Here is a 21253-nt window from a genome sequence, read left to right on the forward strand (position 1 = left end):
GCTGTCCTGTAAAACCAAGATTGAGGGTGGAGTGCAGGGATGAAATCCTTAACATTTTTTATTGAAAAAGATGAAGCTCCTGAATATTATTCTCCTTTGGTAAAAGTGCAAAATGTGAGAAAGGGTGTTATCCTGCTCTTAGTGCAGCCTATGCTCTTGACTCCGATTTCTCCAAAGTCATTTTGTGTAGTCAGAGAAAAAAAAAAAAAAAATTAAAAAAAAAAAAAGCATATCATGGATCTCATTTTTTAAGGATCTCATCAGATTTCCATTATGTGATAGAACAGGTCTTGCAAACAGGTATCATTAAAAAAAAAATGATATATACACATATATATATATCTTGCAGGACAGCAGAGGATTCCACCACAGCTCAGACAAATATCTTTATACCAGGATTAATGCAGAACCGAGGAATTGCAATGCGCTACTGTTGGATTTGGCCCTCTGCAGGGTCACCCCCAAACGTTTGTCCAGATCCAAAACTGGACTTCTAGAGTGTTCTGCTAAAAAAGTGCTTTGAGAACAGAGAGGAGACCAGGACTTACCTGCTCAACCACATTAGTCAAAATAACTTCTTATTTGCAATATTTTAAAAAGCGACCCAATGCTGCCATAACAGTAGTTTAAAAACATTTGTTTGCAAAAATTTGATTTAGTTCTTGCTTTACTGTATTTGGCTGCATTCCAGAACCACATGCTTGGCTCAAAATAATTTTGCTAGAATGCTGGGTGTAATCTTATTTAGAATTTAAATCTACAAAAGATCAGTGTATACCCTGGAACATTATGAACCGCCAAATAGGAGACACAAAAAAAGCACAACAAAATACATCATGAAAATTATTTTTATTGCTGTGGAAATCCATGCATAGTTGCATTCAATACAAATATCCTGTAAATCAATGCAAATCACCATTTCAGAAAAAGCAGAAAAACACGCAATGTGATTTGTAAAGTGCAATTTTTTACAGGTCATAGAGCAGAGATAGTAAATATATTAATTCATAAATATTTTAAAGTCAATAGTTAAACAAACCTGGACATTGTTTTTGTACACAAGTAAATGCACTGGTTAGGTTTTTATACAACATTGTAGTAGCATACGGGCATTGGTCACTGCATTCAAGTTCTTGGTATACAGGCTCAAGAGGCTGCCATAACTGTGCCCCTACTAGTTGGCAGTGAACCACCTGCGCCATCAGTTAATTGAAAAAGTATACACCTACCCAGTTTTTTAGAAAAATGGGTTTGAAACGGGCCTGCAGTTTACAGTTTGTGTAAACCTAAGTGGCTTTGCAAATGTGCTTAGAACACAAAAAAAAATGCTCAAGTCTTAATAGGTTTCTGTTCTCCCAGCAACAAGTTACCCCCAGTCTAACATTACTACCGTTTAAATGTGGATTTAATATTTAGCGCTTATATTTTAAAGGTGGACAATTTTAGCATGATTTTTCTTTTGGACTATAATAAGGAATCCCTCTTTATCCACAGCAATGACACGGGGGTATTCAGTGATTTTGTCTGCACGTAGAGCAACCCGACCAAACACTCCATCACATGTGAACTCAAGCACCCGGTTCTGGTCAACCACGAATATGTGATCGTTGCTATCCACACAAACATGAAAAGGATCTCTCAACAATGGTGTGTAAGTATCCAATACATTGACAATTTCTCCAGACTTCCTAAAGAGCACTATCTTCTTGTTAAAGAAGTCTGAGACTACAAATACTTCCTGACTATTGACAGCAACAAAGAGAAACCTTCCTACAGTGTAACCAGCAGGCTCAACTCTACCTAGGAAGTGGCCAGACACTTCATACAATGCAAGGGAGCAACGGGTCCCTTCACAAACTGCCACATAATCAGATTTGTAGGATGTTATTGCATACTGAGACTGTTGGCCTCGCAGTTTGATGTTATGAAGCTGCTTTCCCCTTAAAGTCATAAAGATAAGATAACAACCAGCAGAACAAACCAAGGTGTCTCCACAAACCGTGATGCCACATGGGGGTGGTTGACCACGTACTTCTGGCAAAATAATCAGTTTAGAAAGATTTCCATTCCTGGAGAATATTTTTACATCAGCATTCTTTTCATCAGCCATGAGAATGCGCCCAGAATCTAAAAGTGCTATACCAGTGATTTTAGGGGTGCCCGAATTAGGTACTTGGTTTACTTGAAAAGAACAAATGTACTCTGGCTCACAATATACAGGTGGGGGCTTTCTGTTGACGACCCAATCATATTCATTTTCATAGGACCATTCAGATGAGTCCGTGTCAAATGCATCCGATTCATCAAGTGAGTAATCAGAATCCAAATAATACATGTCATCCCATTCATCCATCAGATCATCACTGAAATCATATCTGTCAAAGTCAGAATGCTCCTCTAATGCTCTGCTGAAACTGGGCAACTCATTCTCACTGGGTTGTGCATTCTCAGTTTCTAAAGTGTTCCAAGAGGATTCAAGATCCCCAGTGACAGAGGCCACCCCAGATACCATGGAGTCCCCAGTGACCGAAGAATCCAAAATAGTTGAAGGGTTACCTGTGGATAGAGTTTCTTCCCCAGCTGGCAAAAAGGGGACCAGGCTCACACTGTCTTCCAAAGGTAAGGAGTCTCCATTTTCAGCGCTACTGCTAGTGGATGAGATATCAGCTGTGCTTACAGTGTTCACAAAAGGGTCTGTAGTTGAAACACTGACCTCCTCGGAATGTGACTCTTCGGCATCTTCTTGCCTCAACTCTGACAATTCTAGGTTGAAGAGTTTTATACTAGGAATGTTCACTTCATCGATGATCACTGTCAGTTTAGGAATTTTTAAGTCTAACTTTTGGGGAGTGCAAAACTTCACATCCTGCACCCAACCCCTCAAGAAATCCTCCATAGACATTTTGTCAGAACACTTTCCCATTGCCATCACCTTCAACGCCAAATCCTTGGTACTCATTGCACGGTCACTTTGCCTTTGAAACACCTGTTCCAATGATCTATATTTTTCCAAGTTCTGTTTCTTTACCATGTCCAACACTTCACAAGTTGCAGACTGCATTTCTAGAAGGTGCACAGTCGCTTTCTTCACATACCTACCAATATACAAGCGGATGCTGGTATCTGCTGTCTGACACATTTCCAATTCTTCATCCATTTTCTTCCTGCATTCACAAATATTAAGTATATTTAATTCCAGCCCATCAAGAAGTTTCTTGATTTCAGACTTACTTGTCTGGGATGCCTCTCCCATTGCAACAACATGATGCTGAATGTGGCTTTGATAACAACACACCCTGCAAATTGTTAATTTACATGTGTCACAGAAGAAATTCCTGGGCTCCTGCTGGTGTTCTTGACAGCAAGCCTCTTGGAGCATTGCTCCTGTGGTAGGATGTTCATTCATAACATCTACTTCTACTATTTTGTGGTCCTGGGTTAGAAGTTGACTACTATGACATTGGGTACAAGTCTGACATAGAAAATTACAGCAGTCTATGCAGTAAGAGGTAGCTATCAACGACTGCTGCGTGGAAGAACATAAGGTGCAAACTCTGTTCTTTGTATTCTTTAACTTGAACACCTCCAGGAGGCTGTTAATAAAGAAGTTGGTCCTAAGGTTGGAGACACTCCCTTCAATATCCACCTTGAGCCGGCATTCTGGGCAATTAATGGACCCATTCTTCAATAACAGCTGAAGACATTTCAGGCAGTAGCTATGTAGGCAAGGCAGGAGCTTAGGAGACTTGTAAAGTTCAAAGCATACTTTACAAGTTAGGAAATCTTTACGGATGGCATCCGGCAAAGAAATCACAGCAGGGTCCATTTCTCTGTGAAAAGAAAAAAACTCATTTAACCTTAATCTCAAAAATTTCAAACAACAAGTCTACTAAAATGAAAAGGTTGAACTTGAAAATCTATAACAAAACACTCCTTTTAAGTTCTCGTGTCATTGACTTTTTTTTAATAATTGCATTTATTCACTTTATAATTAAGCATGCAACAAAAAGGATGGTATGAGACCATCCCATCCTAAAAATACATTGCTGCATTTGTTAAACAGCCCATTTAACTAGAAGTAGAACACACAACATTATCAAATCTAAAGTACTAGTTTCAATTTTGAAGACAGTATTTCACATGAGCTTACAGAGCTGCCCGCTCCTGAAAGTTTAAGAGGAAAAGATAAGTAGGAGTTGAAAATATAGGATGCAACATTAACTTTAAGGACAAAGACATTGCAGGGTAAAACAAAGCCACATCCCAAGATGGCGTTGGCATTACTGCTGAACGTGTACAATAAGAACTCAGTTTACGAATTGACTTGTGGAGGGAAGCTTGACGAGTGCAGTCAAGGCACAGTTATAGCTGTATATTTTTTGTGCATCAGAAGCAAGCCTAAAGGAAGAGGTGATGGAGGGCTAGCGTTCATAGACATTGTTTCTGCTCTAGCGATTAGAATAACTAACTTAAGTTATTACTTTAGGTTTGTGGCCTGGCGGGTTGGAGTGAGGGTTAAGGTATGTGGGATAGGAGGATTGTGGAAGGTATGTGGGATAGGAGGATTGTGGAAGAATGAAAGTCCTTTTCAGTGGAAAACGCCACCAGAGGAAAGAGGAGATAGATTTATTTCCCAACAATAGTCTCGTAAAATATATTCATTGTGGCATAAAAAAATCCAGTACAGATATATGGGCCTAAATCCATTTCTTTTTGCTCACCAAGTCATTCAAGTTTGAACCCAGCAATACGCAAATCAGTCTTGCCCCAAGAGCACAGTGGGAACAGTCCAGCCCAAACTGTCAGGCCAGGCCCTCCCTGGACTGGAAACGAGCATCCTAGGACTGGTTTCAGGGTTTCAATCCTCATCAGCCAGGATAGCTGGACTCCAGTGGCATGGGGAGCACAGGACCCACATCTGGGCATACCAGTCACACTCGGGGTGACAAATGTTAAAAGAACAATTGATGGACAGAATGCAGAATAATATCATACATTCACCCCAGTACAGAGATCTGGGCCTAAATCACCACTTTGTCATTCATTTAGTCACCACATTTGAAAACTAAAACATCAAGGTTGGAAAATTCAACAAAACTTACTTTTACTAAGCTCCACCAGCATCAATTGTGCTATTTAATACTACGAATTAAACAGGTTTTACAAGCAGGCCAGTAGGTCAGAGTTTGATGGTGTGGGAAATAACAGACGCTGCTCTTTATTGCTTTAGCCAGCCTTTCACTGGTCGGTGTGGAATCTGGCTCGTGTCTGAGCTCAGAGTTTAACCAAGATAAGTGAAAGTAGCAGGCAGCTTTCCAGGATGAAATTTCATAATCCCATGGGTATTTGCAGATAAGCTTCCAGACAAACAGGGCTAGTTAAAAGGTAACTTACATTTTGACTTACCTTTACATTTGTACTGTACTTTAGAGTGACTTTACTACTTTTGGGTAATCACAAAGTCAGTGTAAAAGTTACTCAAAAAAGTAACTTGCATGTCTCCATAACCCCCCCTCAAAAAAAAAAAAAAAAGAGGGTGGAGACTAATTTATAAGTGCAAGTTACTGGAAAAATATAATTCTAGATCTATATATTCTCCCCTAGCGAGAACAGGTCCCATCCACCAGACGTGTGGGTGTTCTGTCATGGGCGCAGCCCCGCTAGGAGTCAAAGCAAATTTGACACACTAAAGATGGGCATGCACCCCAGGGCGCTGTTCTAGCAATGCTTTTTTTTTTGCAGCAAAGCAACATTGCAACGCAGTTCGGCTTAATTGACCCTCTCAAGGTGTAAAAAACAAAACAAAAACTAAAAATAAAATACATTTACATAAAAATATTTACTATTTCGTTGAACACCTTCCTAATTTTCCTCTACACGTTAAAATGCCTAGCTCTCTGGTCTGAATGCAGAGTCTACCTATGGTAGACTACAGGGATAAGAAAACTAATAGCTTTTAGGATAATCATGGTTAATTTTATATGTAAATATAGAACTAATGGTTTTAAATGCTTCAGCAAGATTAACTTAATATTGAATTAAAGATTTAATGAAATCGAATGATTTTTTTCCCTCAAAAGTTAGAGAAAAAACCCTGCTAAAGTTAAGTTTTAAATATGCATTATTAAACATAAATGGAATTCATTCAAAGTACATTTATAATATCAAATTTCTTTTTACATGAATTTTTAGATGCAAAAACATTAAAATATTGTATTACATTACATGTATGTGCTATTCTTATAATTAATTTTTTACTTACGTTTTACTATTTTAAATATATTTTAAAACCTATCCTATAGAATTTATTTTGAATCACTAACCATTATTTTGTATGGGAGGCGATTATAATACCAGTGGTGTGCCATGTGTTGTGTTCCAGCGGGGGCAGATTGCTTTACTACTGCTCTGGGTCCCTTTTTGGCTTTAGTAACTATAGAAGTTCAGTTTGAGACACATTATAGGCTTTGTGAGTAGGTTGATTAACATCCCTAACCCTTCCTAAACCTTTACTCCCCTCTTTATTTATATGTAAACCCCATCTTACAGCCACTCCCCGAAGTCCCTGCCACAGACTTTGATTGCAGAAACTCGGAGAGGAGGGATCTGCACATAAAGTATAGAGAGGTGGAGGCATAAACTCCCCATGCATGTTTGTGAATAACAGTTTGTATTATGTTTTATAATATATAATTTTTAAATTACTACAAAACATAGTTTGAGAATAGCAGCCTGAACTGTGTTCATCACAGATCAAACTACTTTAAAAAAAAAAAAAAATGCAAATGCCAGATCTCACAACAAAACATTTGGGGATAAACTCCTGTATGAAATATGGTTGTCAGAAACAAACTGGTAGACATACTGTATCCAATGCACCAAACAAAGGAAACTAGCCTTGCATGGAAGATGTATAAGAGGTACAATAATTACTGCAAACATCCCAATACACAAATGGCAGAGGCCTAGCAAATATTTTGTCAGAATGCAATTACTTTCAGGGAACTGGTGTTGGAGAATAAAGATACTCTAGATCTTGCCAATCCTTTCTGGTGCTAAACCAAGATTTAAAGAGGTCTGCAATTTATTGGTTACAATCTTTAACTTCGCTTTGAACAGGCAGTTAAGATATGCATTCTTAAGTTTTAGCAGTTCTAAAAAAATGAAAGGCGTATCAAATTCTGTGCCAGAGCAGAGGGCTGCGAGAAATTGGCTACCAAGTGGAGTGAGATTCTGGGGGAAAATATTACTATAGAGAATATGAAGATAGCTTTGGACACTATTGCCCGCTCCGTACACTCGGAGCTTACAGCTGCAGCAATTTCAGATGCTTTGTCTACCTTATTATACCCCTGAAAGGATTGCCAGATGGTGTCAAGGTGGGGCAGGTGGGGGGGGGGGGGGGGAGAATCTATGGAGGGACACGGCAGACCTGCCCTAAATGTGGGCTTTATACGGCTGGCATTGTTCATAGGTTTGTTATGTGTCCCGCCTTAGTCATTCTGGGATAAGATTTCAGTGGCAATTAAAACTAGACTTTATGGGGATCACATGCTTTTGAAAAAATGTTAAGGTACAAGGAAGATTCCGGTCAGAATAGGCCCTTACTGACAATTATGTTGTTGCTGCCCGGCTGGCGATAGCTAGAGCCAGGATCTCTCCTAAACACCCTACCAAGATGGAATGGTGGCTAATCCTAAAAGAAACTGGGCAAAGAGAAAAAGTGCTGGCTAAATAAGGGGTATTCCGGCTCTGCGAAAGTATGGGTCCATTTGGGGCTGCTTAAAAGAGCCGTACAGCACATGTTAAAAGATTACTGATTGTCATATACTGTACTTCTTGACAATATAAACAAAAAAACTAAAATAAAAATAAAAAAGGACCATGTCCAGTAGCTCTGAAAACATCTTGCATATTATTTGGAAAAAAGGGCAAGTTTTGAACAATTTGCAAAAGATGCCCCCCCCCCCCCCAACAAAAACAAAAAGCACAATTACCAAAACACAGACTTTTCCACAGATCAGAAAATAAAAAAAAGTGCTTGCTAAGTTGTGCTCCTGAATTACAAATCCACTGATTAACAAACATTAACCACAGACCTGAACTTGGAGCAAGTGGGTTATTTAATTTCCATCAGCATAATTGCACTTTATCCAGACCCTTGACAGAGGTGAGCAAAACCTGTGTGTTTGCACCCATACTTGTTTTAAATCCACACTCAGGAGCACTGCTGTATAGCCCAACATGTATGTGCTCTACAAGATTGTAATATTGGGTAATGCCCAATGGAATATTTAGCTTTTCAATATGGATTTAGTATATGGTGCACGAAAATGGCATGGAAAGTTAAATGGCACATGTGTGCTACAATACAATGTGCAGTTGATAAAACTGACAGAAAATATAGCTTAAGGCTAACCTAAATCTAAATCTGCAGTCAAACCAGTTAAAGTACTCTTAATGGGAAATAATTCTATGTTTAAACATTAGGCAAGTCACCCCTAAGTAGGCTTTGTAGCCCATAAAGTAGAATGCATTATATCGAAAAATAGTGCATGCTAGAATTTAGTGTTGCAGGCACGTACAGTAAATAGCCCATACTGTCATTTTCACTGCTGTAACTTCTTCCATGAGGAAAACTAACTTTTAGATAAAGTAAAATGTTTGCTGCTCTAGAATTGGGATAAGCTAGAGGTTCTTACCATTTATAATATTTTATCAACATTCCAATATACTGGTGGTCAGAAAGGTTACTGTTCCTGAACATTTATCACATTCAAAAGGTTAAGTTTAGTCTGCCTGAATATCCAGTAGGCCAATGAGCATTTGCCCGATGCGGCTCAGCCTGGGCAGGGATACTGCTCCCACAACGGAAAGTGACTTGGGCGTTTTGGAGTAAGACCTGGGTATGCGACTCATCTCTGCTCAGCAATGGCAGCCCGTAGCATTCAGAAGCTTCATTCCATTGAAAGACCAGGGTGAAGCCACCTCATTTATAGGGAAGGAATTCCATAAGAAAGGGGAGCCTTTGCACCATGAGCCAACTGTAGGCAGCTTGGGACCAGTCCCAGATCTAGCTTGGTGTAGTACAGAAGGAAGAGACTGCTTATTTCCTCACACAGACACCCTGGCTGAGACCCTCCAAGGACCGACTAGTTCACCATTGTGTAGCTTACAGTAAAGATTGTAGTGCAAAAGTGGGAAGGGTTGCCCCCAGGAACTCATTGGTTAGAAGTGTCCAGGTTTACACCACCCACTGGCTAGTGAGTCCCACAAACATGGCACCTTACCTCTATTTCAAGAACAATTATTTTGTTCTTCATACTACTAAAGACTACACGTAAGGGGCAGTTCATTTGTTAAGGTGCTGAAATAATCATGAATGTGTGCAGAGGATAGGTGCGCTTCTATATACGAGAGAGATTTTATGGCAAAACAAATTAGAGAGGCTGACAACTCCCCTAGGGAGATTTTTAGGATAGTAGAGGGCTTTATGAAGCCCCAGATCCTAAAAAGCAAGATTTCACCTTCCCTAGCTCTTTGCGAGGAACTTGCTGTTTTTTTCACGAAAAAATTCAGACCATTTACTCTGCCTTCCCAGTGAAAGAAATGCAGGATATGGCAATTGTCAAGTCATCACACAATTGGTCTACCTTCCACCGATTTGAGGTGGAGGCCTCTCTGAAGGAATTGTTGAAAGTGAAATCTGGGTCTCCCCTTGACCCCTGTCCGGCTAGAATTTTTAAACTCCTAGCACCTATTCTAAATGGTCCCTTGAATCTCCTCTGGAATATGTCTCTGGAAACCGGAATCTTTCCTTCCGACTGGAAAAAAGCCTTTGTTCAGCCCATCCTGAAAAAAAGAGGATGCCGACCCAACGGAGCTAAAAAAATTCCGGCCTATATCACTACTGCCTGCCCCTGCAAAAATTCTAGAAAAGGAAGTTCAGAGGCAATTCTCAAACTTCCTTGAATCCAACAATCTTCTGCATGACTCCGTCAGGCTTCAGGGCAGGATATAGCACCGAAACAGCTCTCCTAGAGGTCGCAGAGTCGATCCGTGAAACCCTTGATGTTGGTAAATGTGCTATGCTGGTGCTGCTGGATCTATCTGCCGAGTTTCGTCTCCCACAACATCCTCCTGAATAGGCTACATAATTTAGGAGTGACGGGGACCGTGTTGCGCTGGTTTCAATCCTTTTTGGAGGATAGGTCACAACAGGTGTTTCTACACCCCCATGTTTCTAGCTCAAAGTCTGTCACAGGGGGTGCCACAGGGCTCGGCACTCAGCCCCTCGCTCTTCAATGTTTATCTTGCTCCTTTGGCGGAAATTGTGGAAAAATTGGGTGTGCGTGTTGTCTCGTATGCGGATGACACGCAACTTGTCTTTTCGTTTAACGAACAAAGCGAGTCAGCATTTGCTAACTTAAAGGCAATGTCTCCTAAATATCTCCTCTTGGATGACAAACAGTTGCTTAAAATTGAATGCGGATAAAACGGAGGTTCTATTTTTCAATCAACCTACTCCCCCTAGCTCGGAGTTATGGTGGCCAGCTGATCTAAATCGGCCACCAATTCCAGTAACCTCAGCTAGGAATTTGGGTTTTAGATTCGATGCTCAGCTCACAAGTAAGGCGCAAATTATGCATGTTTCCTCTCAATGCTTCTGGAGACTAAAAGCACTTCGTAGATTTCTTCACCTTCTTCCTATGGAATGCAGGAAATCAGTGGTATATGCTCTCATTACGTCTCAACTAGATTATGCGAACAGCCTGTATGTGGGCATCCCTGATTATCTGATGAGGAGACTGCAACGCATCCAAAATTCAGCGGCTAGGCTCATTAGAAATGTGCCTCTTCGTTATCATATTACTCATTTGCGTAGCCTGCACTGGCTCCCTATGAGAAAAAGAGTCCAGTTCAAAACACTGGTGCTGGCCCATAAAGCCACTAGAGGAGTAGGTCCTCTTTATTTAAGACGAAGACTTCAGAAATATTATCAAGCAAGAACTTTAAGATCAAATAGCTGCAATCTTTTGGTCACCCCGCGCTTTTGGAAGGCAAGGATGGGTGGTCGTGCTTTTTCCACCCAAACTGCCTTGCTATGGAATTCTTTGCCAAATGATCTTCGCCAGATAGAGACGGAACTTCCTTTTAGAAAGGCTCTGAAAACTTGGCTGTTTAGACTACCTTATTTAACTCTTGTTTATACCGCACCACCTTTCCCCTCTCTTCTCTTCGGATGGATGCTAGCGCCGGGACACTTCCGTTGGAAGTAGCTGCGCGCTTAATAAATATTATAATAATAATAAGACAAATCATGGTTTTAAGTGCCAACACTGTACTCTGAAATTGGGTTACTTCCTATAGGAGAAAGAGCACAGTTCAGAAAGACTGCACCAGTTCACTTTTCAGTTTAGGAGCAGAGATTTCTGTAGCTCATGCATCAACTTTAATTTCTGGGTTAATTGCATGCATCTTAAGTATGCAAAGGCCTTGTCATAGCACCAGTTCATTTTGGGGCCTCGTCATGAAGAATGCATTTGTACACGTGTGCATACCTTATTTGGATAGGAGGAGCCACTTTTCTAGCACTTTTCCATTTAACCAATTAGGAAATTTGCACCGGTTTGCGATTAGTGCAGATTCCTATAATAAAGGTGTATCAAATGGTGGAAATTTACAAGTCGGCTGTAACCAGGAATATGGCAGTAAATTTAGCATTCCTCAGTAAGGTAGAATAAATGCTCTAATGTAAAATAAATGTCATTCATATCTCCTCTAATCACAAAAAATGAAAGGTGCCCAAATGGAGTATTAATGATAAAAATATTAAAAACACTGGTTCAAACAGATGCACACAGGGTTGGACTGACAACGTGGGTTATCTGAGGCCTAGTGTGTGTAGGCGAGCTGGGGTCCAAAATGTTGTATAGTAGCCATAGTTTGCTTTGAGCTAGGACTGGGGTGATCTTATTTTGGGTAGCTGAGGCCCACAGCTTTTCCCACTCCTGTTCGTTTAGTGGTGGTTGTACAAGTTTATCCCAGTATCCCTTTGTTTTGTGGTCGAGTTTGGATTTGAGGGGTCTTAGTGTTTTGTATAGTTTTGATGCTTGGTGGCCCAATTTATTTAGGTATGCTACGTATTGGAAGATAGAGGGGACTGTGTACGTTATTTTAGACTTTGTTAGGGCCGTCTTTCTCTTTAGAAATCTATATAGATCTAGATCTTCTAGTTGGTAGGATGCCTTCAGTTCAGCTAATGTAATACTATTTATTCTCAATGGGTTTACACGAGGGATTTTGTTTTTGAATGCATATATTTCTTCAATTCTTGTGTACATATATCTTTATTTTGCTAAACCACTCCATGGTCAATGTATGAACCCATGATATTGGTATGTCAATTTGAAAAACACTTAATGAAGAATTATGATCCCCCAAAAAAAAGCATTCCGTTTTCTTAATATGCTGCTTTGTGTGCTTGTAAACGTTTAATTGTCATTTTTACCATTTAAAAAAAACCTGTAATGTATGTAGGGAAATAGCATGCAGACACACAAGGAAAGTGAAAAAATAAGAAAATAAATAAAACACTTGCAGATAACTGCTTTTAAAATTACACTTGTGCGTCGCCCCTGCGTGTCTTTTATATGATACAAAGTGAGGCACCGGCGGCGCTGGGGGCTTGTAAATAAGCCCCACAATTTCCATCCATGGGCCTCAGTTACACAAAGCGGCATCCAGCTTCTCGCAGCGCTGTATGTGATCCTCGGAGTGCTTTAAAGGTGTAGCGCCTTGAAGAAATATACGGAGTGTGCCCTGAAGGACTTGAGGGTGCCGAGATCAGACACGCACTGAGCCCTGGACCCGGTCCGTGGATCCTGGGGTGAAAGGACTGACGGATGGAGGAACAATGATCGCGGACAGGACCCGGAGAGGGCGTTAACAGGTGATAACAGACCGAAGCACGGAGCGCTAGAGCAGTTCGGCGCCTCGGGGGCTATGGTGGTGAAAGGGCTACCTGGGGCCTGAGCACGGACCGCGGCAAGACTAAGCGGGCGTTAACAGGCGATACCAGACCAAAGCAGGCCACACAAGGGAGGGCGCCTCTTGCTTACAGCGAGAAACCACGTCTGGCGCTGATGGTCACAACTGTCTCGAAGCCGCGCCTCCGACAGATAAAATAACTTTATTTTGGGTTTCATGAAACAAGGTAACAGGAAATATTATCATTTGTATTAATTGGCTCGGTGAGAGTTATCAATGGCATTTGCTAACAGAATATTAACAGGGATAATAATTACAATCTTTCTGCTTCTACTAACAGCATTTCCATTAACAATGACCAATAATACAATTAAACCAGACGGTGGCCCTTTAACTACCGATTTGGACAGTCCGCGCTTGTCCAGTGATAGAGTTTTTGGGTGACTTAATCGATCGATCAATTACCCTCCTAACACCACGCTCTTTGCAGCACCACAAAAATCTCAAGAAACATGAAATTCTAAATAGTGAAGAGATACTTTATTTTAAGTTGCATTATTGTTAATGAATATTAAATTATTTTGTGCATCGCATAAAACAACGTCTTCACAAAACCGAAAAAACAACATCAAAATTTTGTGAACGTGCAGGTCCAATTTGACGTCAGCAGAGAGCCTTCGCCCTGCGGCTTCATGCCGTTTTTAAATCTCAGGCGAAAAAGTGTCAACTACAGGGATAAGAGGCGGAGTCGGCCCTGCGAGAGTCGCTATTTGACCTGCATCTCACTGCAGATGTCAGCAGGAACCAGTCCCCTCTCTGGCTCTGCTATACTGAGGCCTCAGCATTTTTTATATTTTTAAGGATAAAAGGCGGAGTCAACTCTGCAGAGATTCTTTGGTGTGACCTGCAGGCCACTTAACGCACCAGCAGGGACCGCTCCCCTGCTGGGCCTCATGGCGCCTTTACTGCACAGGTGTCACAATGAAGGATGAAAGGTGGAGTTGTCTCTGCAGGTTACTGCAGACATCACCAGGGAGTGAGTACACGACCATGCAGCCTCATAGTTGCCCGGACTCACTAAGGCTTTGGGGTGGCGCAGAGAGTGAGAGAAGGCAGTGTGTCCTAATTACTATCCGGTGCAAAACATTTGCCGAGGGGTGCCCGGTTGTCACACAAAACATGCTTTGTGTCAAGGGTGTGTTACAGGGACGCGTTTGTACACCCACATTTTTGGCTGAAAATGAATGGCACCGATGCTGTGACAGCCGCGAGCCTCCCCATGGCTGAATGAAAGGCAGTCCTCCGTTTTATTGCTGCGGATATAACCCCATAGCAAAGCAAACAAGCGCTCGTCATGACATTTTAGTTTGGCTTTTTCTACCATCCCACTTGGACGGCCTCGCCTGCTAAAAGGTTTATCTTTATGGGGCCATGTTTTTTGCCCCCTAAAGATAAGAAACCTTTTACTTCAGAAGGAAAGCAGGCGAGGCCGTCCAAGTGGAACAGCAGAAAAGCTTAACGAAAACGTCACAACAAGCACTTTTCCAATGGCTGGCCACTGTTTGATTGGCAGGCATCACCGTTTATGCTAAAGTGGGGAGGGGCTTAATGCCCTTTACACAAAATACCTCAAATCATTAAAGCTCACCAGCGAGACTGCGCAGCCTATGCCAGGCGAGACCTAAAAAGTTCTATTATGATCTAGTCTTTTTTTGATTGAGAAAAATAGGAAAATAAGACAGTGAAGTGTGAGGCCTGGACTTAAAACACTACTTTGATAATGCTGACATGCATAACAATTCTACTATAGAGAAACTTTACCTCTTGAAATTGCTAGTGTCTTTACTTCATGGAAAAGAAACCCTTCAGCCACTAGGCTGAGACTTCACTCCCCTGAAGAAGGGCATCCTGAAACAAAGCAGCATAAGAAAAATGGCCTTTAGAGGGACCCATCTACAGAAACCGATGGCATCTATACTAGAACAATCTCACACATGCTAGTTATGCAAGTGTCGCCCCAACAACATCTAAAGGTCAGATGTAAGGGCACTTACTGTAGGATTACTATTACCCAGTTTAACAATTGTGGTTTGAACCATTACTGAATCAGGTCACATTCTGATTTCAGCAACCCCATACCATCGCTGTGGTTAGGTGTTTGGCAAGATTAGCCTAATCCAAGTTTCACTGAAGAGCATCTAAATCCCATTTTATGACAATATAGATTGCACGGTTAGTCTCATGGGATAAGACCAGAGATCTAATAAACAGCATTGGCTCTGGTTGGATAATAAACAGAACTGGCCAATTCCATTGAGTTTCTATCAGAGTGGATGAGGTCTGGGTTAGCTAAACTAACCTCTGCTCTGTTAAGATCTAAAGTCATTTGGTTTATGAATTATAGAGTACCCATAGCACTTGATGGTCCCTCCCAGTGGCATTGGCTAACCGGCAACGGACTGGACATTTGTTAATACCCTGCACAATTAGGGCCAGAGACTGCAAAGCTTACCCTTTAGGTGTAGCCTGCATGCTGTGCTAATAAAGGTAAACCCCAGACATCCCCATCATTAAGACATGCCCACTGAGATCTGGTATTAGGGTGCAACTTTGAGACCATCAGGTACCGCATTCACTCCGGAACACTCTTCTCTATCCTAAATACAATGAATGTTTCGAGATTATGAACTTTGGTTTATACCATAGACTGAAGCCTTCAGTTATACTCAGATGAATAAACCCAGAGGGGCTGGGATGAAAGCAAATACATTATGGTTCACTCAGAGAATCTGCCTGAAACATTACTTTCTGTAAAGATGTGGTAAAGAGTTTGATCCTAGCAGTGTCTATACAGAGTGGGGGTGGGCAAAAATATAAATGAGGTTTCAACACTTGCATTTCTTGATAGAATTCCCCTTCGTAATTTATGCTGAGTCCTACAGTAAAATACTCTGGACATAGTCAATCAGAAGGCTGTGCTGAGCCCCATTTTGATTTGAGGTAATCAGTCTCATACTTTTTAAATTTGAAGCAAAATATTTAAAAAAAATATACAAAAAAAAAAAAAGGAATGGACAAGAGTGCTCTGATTATCTGCAAGAAAGACTGCTCTTTGCTGTGAAATTTAATAGGGTAGTATAAACCTCGACCACCACAAAACAAAATACAAACACACAAATCAAATATCACAGCCCACTGTCTTTAAAGTAGCATGCATTAACTATTACGAAATTGAATGCATTTTTCCATGATAATGTTAAATTTGGGGTATCAAGAAATGCAATATTTGTTGCAATTTTCTGATGCATAACCTAAGGTTAAACTGCTCAGGAGGCCTCACGTAACTAACAGCCTCCACAACTGCTTCCCAACTAGAGGACCCATAAAAGCAACAGTAAGACAGTGAATTATTAATTGGGGTAAATGGTAGTCAACCATTAGTAATAAAGCCACCAACTTTAAGTTTAACATAAGGTTTCAATACCTTAAACCCATGCTCAACTCATGATAGCTATGGCACAGAACAGGTAAACTTAACTTAGATTAAAAAAAAACAAAATTAAAGTGTGAAGCTATTAAAAGAACCAAAATAGTCAAAAATCCCACACCCCAATTGAAAGAGACATTTAGGACAGTGACAAGAAAAATGATAAACATGCAATAAGATGGAACCAGAGATACATTTCATTTAAGGGCAAATGCACGAAGAAAATGAAAAAATGGCAATAGAAATTACGGTTCACAGAATACCAGGATCTGAGTGCTAATTTGGGCTGACCACAAATGAGCGTGGGTCAGCTTTGCACACAGGTTCATTCTGGTGATGTTTCACCTTCTGACTTGCTGCTAAATATTAGTCAAAACAGGTAAAGCAGCAGGCTGTATCTTGCTAAGTTACCTCAAAGTAGAATAAGCATTGAGCGAGTTCCTACCAAAACAAACTGCTTCAGCAGGACAAGCTTGGGTGGGAAAAAATATTTGTGCCCATGAAGTCATCTTCTGCAGGAGAATTTTTGCACCTTTGCCCATTCACAATTTCTTCCTTAGGACTTAGACGTTTTTGGAGCTAAGATTTGTCCATCTTGGAAAAGGAGCATGCAGTTTCTGGGAAAGTCATTAAGTCAGATAAGCTTGCACAAGGGTCCACTGAACTGGATTTTCAATTGGCAGAGAGCTCAGAGCGATAAGCAGAATTTCAAGCTCTGTGAGGTCGCTCCTTAGTTGGATTGAATTTGGTAGTTGATCCAGGTCCTCTGCAGTCCAAAAGTCCAACATTGTTCGAAAGCCACATTTTTCAGGAATTTCAGAAAGACTCCTCCTGAATCATTAAGGCTCCCCCAGCTCAGGGAGAGCAAGTAGGAGTCCAGACTTGCCCCAGCAGAGACCACACACAGGGTCAAAATATCTTGCAGGTGTAGGTAGTCACTGGTCACTCGGGGTCGGGGGGGGGGGGGAAGGCCTGTTGCTGCTTTCGAGGTCCCTGCAGCTACATGGCAGATCAGCCAACTGACCGGTGGAATCAGCGTCTGCTTGGGTACCAGTGAGAGCAGGTCCAGCCCTATAGGTCTCCCCACAGGTTTTTAGACCGCAAAGTCAGTCCTCTTCCATTCTTCTGGAGATCAATAAATTGTTCTGAAGGACTGTGCGCAAGATGCCAGTGTTACAATGAGGCAATAGATCCAGGGGTATGCCCTGGCCACATTGTAACCATATCCCATTTGCCTTCCAGATAAAAGGCATCCCCTAAATTGGAATGTGAAAGGGCAGGCCTCACCCTTGACAGCTTGAACTAAATAAAAACCCTGAAAACCTCCAGCCTCTTTCTGGGCTGACCGGAAAGAGATACCTCATCCCCAGTGGAACCAGTACCAGGCAGCTCTCAACACTGCTCTGGAAGCAGTTTTGACAATTTTTAAGGTAAAGCACTGACTGGCTGCTGCTGGCAGGCTAATGCAAATTAGGCTTCTGAAGCTTCAAGGAGGAAGTCTCATCTAAAAGGAAATTTCCTTACATATATTAACAGTGTAAAAGAAAATGGCTTACTGATGAAGGGTGGTGAAACCCTACTCGGGCAGCAACCACAATCCTTGTCATGGTGAAGTCACAAGCAAGTCCTAAATTGATCTGTGCTCAACCCTTTGGTAACTTGATACAGAGCTGTATTGCTCAACTTCGAAGCAATGTCTAAATATTTCTGAAGCAATTCAAACCGTAATAAAATGACATAATACAAGAAAAACCCTCACCAATTTAGAATCAATAAATCACTGAAATTGTAAAGCGCACTACCTACCCGTGAGGGTCTCAAGGCGCTGAGGGGGGGGGGGGGGGCGCTACTGCTCAAAGAGCCAGGTCTTGAGGTGTCTTCTGAAGGTGAGCAGGTCCTGGGTCTGCCGTAGGTGCGTGGGGAGGGTGTTCCTGGTCTTGGCGGCGAGGTAGGAGAACGATCTTCCGCCGGTGGTCTTTCGTTGGATGCGGGGGACAGCCGCGAGGGCGAGGTTTGCTGAGCGGAGCTGGCGTGTGGGGGTGTAGAAGTTGAGTCTGGCGTTCAGGTAAGCTGGTCCGGCGTTGGGAGTGCTTTGTGTGCGTGGGTGAGGAGTTTGAAGGTGATCCTCTTTGACGGGGAGCCAGTGCAGGTCTTTCTGGTGGGTGGGTGATGTGGCTGCAGCGGGGTACGTTGAGGATCAGTTGTGCGGAGGTGTTTTGGATGCGATGAAGTAGACGCAGGTGCTTGGCTGGGATTCCTGTGTAGAGTGCGTTGCCGTAGTTCAGCCTGCTGCTGACGAGGGCCTGTGTAACAGTTCTCCTTGTTTCGGGAGGGATCCACTTTTAGATCCTGCGTAGCATGTGGAGGGTGTTGTAGCAGGAGGAGGAGACAGCGTTGATCTGCTTTGACATGGAGAGGGAGGAGTCGAGGACAAATCCGAGGTGGAGTGCGTGGTCGGTGGGGGTGGGTGCCGGCCACCATGAGTCGTCCCAGGTCAAGGAGGTGGGTCCGAGGATGAGGACCTCCGTCTTGTCCGAATTCAGTGTCAGACAGCTGCTCTGCATCCAGTCAGCGACAGCCTTCATTCCCTCGTGGAGATTCATTTTGGCGGTGTGTGGGTGCTTAGTGAGGGAAAGGATGAGCTGGGTGTCATCGGCATAGGAGATGGAGGTTGTGCAGACGGGCCACTTCTGAGAGGGGTGTCATGTATATGTTGAACAGCGTCGGGCTGAGTGATGATCCCTGGGGGATGCCGCAGATGTCGGTGGCTTCGGATAAGGGTGGAAGTCAGACTCTGGATTCTGCCGGAGAGGAAGGATGTGGTCCAGCTGAGGGCTTTCCCGTGGATGCCGGCTTCTTGAAGGTGTGTTTTTAGGGTGCGATGGCAGACCGTGTCGAAGGCAGGTGAGAGGTCCAGGAGGATGAGGGCTGAGGTCTCGCCGTTATCGAGTTGACGCCCGATGTCATCTGTGGCGGCGATGAGGGCTGTGGTTTCGTCTGAACCAGGACTGGGATGTGTCCAGGATGTGGTCTTCGAGATGTCGGGATAGTTCTGCGTTGACGATTTTAGAGATGACCTTCGTCGGGAAGGGGAGCAGGGAGATGGGTCGGAAGTTGAGGTTGTTGGGGTCTGCCTTGGGCTTCTTGAGGAGGGCATTCATTTCGGCGTGCTTCCAGCTGTCGGGGAATGTGGCTGTCTCGAAGGAGGCGTAGCTGACCTCCCGTAGTTGGGGTGAGATGGTTGCGTTGGCTTTGTTGAACACGTGGTGAGGGCATGGGTCTGATGGTGATCCCGAGTGGATGGAGTTCATGACCTTGCGTTTTTCTTCGGCGTGGACGTTGGTCCAGGAGGTCAGGTGGTGTTTGAGGGGGTGCAGTCTGGCGCTATCGGGTTGATCGGGGTGTTGAAGCGGTTGTGGATGTCTGCAATCTTCTGGTGGAAGAAGGTTGCCAGAGCGTTGCACAATTCTTGTGAAGGCGGGACATCGTTGGGGTTGGAGAGTTCCTTCACAAAGCTGAAGAGCTCTTTGCGGTCTTGTGTTGTTGTCCAGTCGGTTTTTGAATGAGGATCTTTTGGCCATTCTGATGAGGTGGTGGTGTCTACGGTTGGAGTCCTTGTGGGCTGCGTGACTGTCTGGTGTGCGTTCGCGAAGCCATCTTTTCTCCATTTTCCGGCAGGCGCATCTGGAGGTCTGTAGCTAGTCAGTGAACCAGGTGGCTTTCTTGCTGGCGTGGTTGAGGGGGGGAGGGGGGGTTCCTGAGTGGAGCGAGGGTGTTTGCGCAGTCTTCGATCCACTGTCTGAGGTTGCGGGCTGCTGTGTTTGGGTTGGTGGAGGCCTCATGTGGGTTCTGGGCGAGGGGGGAGGTCAGTTGGTCTTCGGTGACTTTGCTCCAGCAGTGATGGGGGAGTTGCTGGGTGAGGTGGTTGTTTTCTTGAAGGTGAAGTGAATGCAGCGGTGGTCGGTACTGTGGAGTTCGGTGGTGTGGTCGAAGTTGACGTGGGTGCCTGTGGAGAAGATGGGGTCCAGCGTGTGGCTGGTGGCATGGGTGGGTGTGGAGACGAGCTGTCTGAGGCTGAGGTTTGCGAGGTTGTCAATCAGGGTGGCGGAGTTGGCATAGTTGTTGTTCGAGGTGGACGTTCAGGTCCCCGAGGAGGATGTAGTCCGTGGATGCGAGTGCATGGGTGCTGGAGAGGTCGGCGATGGCAGTCACTGAATGGTGCCCTGGGTCCCGGGGGTCTGTAGATGAGCGTTCCTCTGAGGGTGGATTTGGAAGTGCAGGTGTTCGGCGGTCTTGAGGGTGTCGTCTGCGTGGGTGGAGATCTTGAGGGTGGATTTGTGGACGATGGCTATTCCTCCTCCGATACCATTGGCGTGGTCCCTGCGGGTGATCTTGTAGCCGTCTGGGATGGCTATGGTGAAGTCGAGCGCTGAGGAGTCGTTCCACCAGGTCTCGGTCAGGAAAGCCACGTCAGGGGCGGTGGTGTCGAGCAGGTCCCAGAGCTCGACGGCAGGTCTGCGTGTGGAGCGGGGGTTGAGGAGTATGCAGCAGAGGTGGTTGGGTCTGGTCGTTGGAGGTTTGGTGGCTCTGTCGCAGGTGAAGCTGCAGCTGTGGCAGGAGAAGGGTCCGTGGGTGCGTTTTGGTGCGGCATGGAAGCAGCTGTGTTTACGGCCGGTGATGAGTGCGTGGAGGGCGGTGGCGTCATAGCGGAGTCTGGCGTAGTTGCATTTGCGGTGTCCAGGGGTTCTGGCGCAGGGCGTAAGCCGGGCGCAGACG

At 43.6% G+C, this 21253-nt stretch overlaps 1 protein-coding gene across 1 annotated transcript in view; it reads right to left on the bottom strand.

Annotated features, from left to right (window-relative positions):
* Positions 1-830: 830 nt before the first annotated feature.
* The window catches only part of LOC146802404 (E3 ubiquitin-protein ligase TRIM56-like), a 44602-nt gene continuing 24179 nt past the window's right edge, over positions 831-21253 (bottom strand). Inside the window, exon 2 of the mRNA XM_085621984.1 lies at positions 831-3830. Coding sequence (XP_085478110.1) covers positions 1427-3826 — 2400 coding nt within the window. The 5' untranslated portion in view covers positions 3827-3830 and the 3' untranslated portion in view covers positions 831-1426. The remainder of the gene's footprint in view (positions 3831-21253) is intronic.

The sequence above is a fragment of the Triturus cristatus genome, chromosome 8 (genome assembly GCF_964204655.1).
Source record: "Triturus cristatus chromosome 8, aTriCri1.1, whole genome shotgun sequence".
In the NCBI taxonomy this organism is placed as follows: domain Eukaryota; kingdom Metazoa; phylum Chordata; class Amphibia; order Caudata; family Salamandridae; genus Triturus; species Triturus cristatus.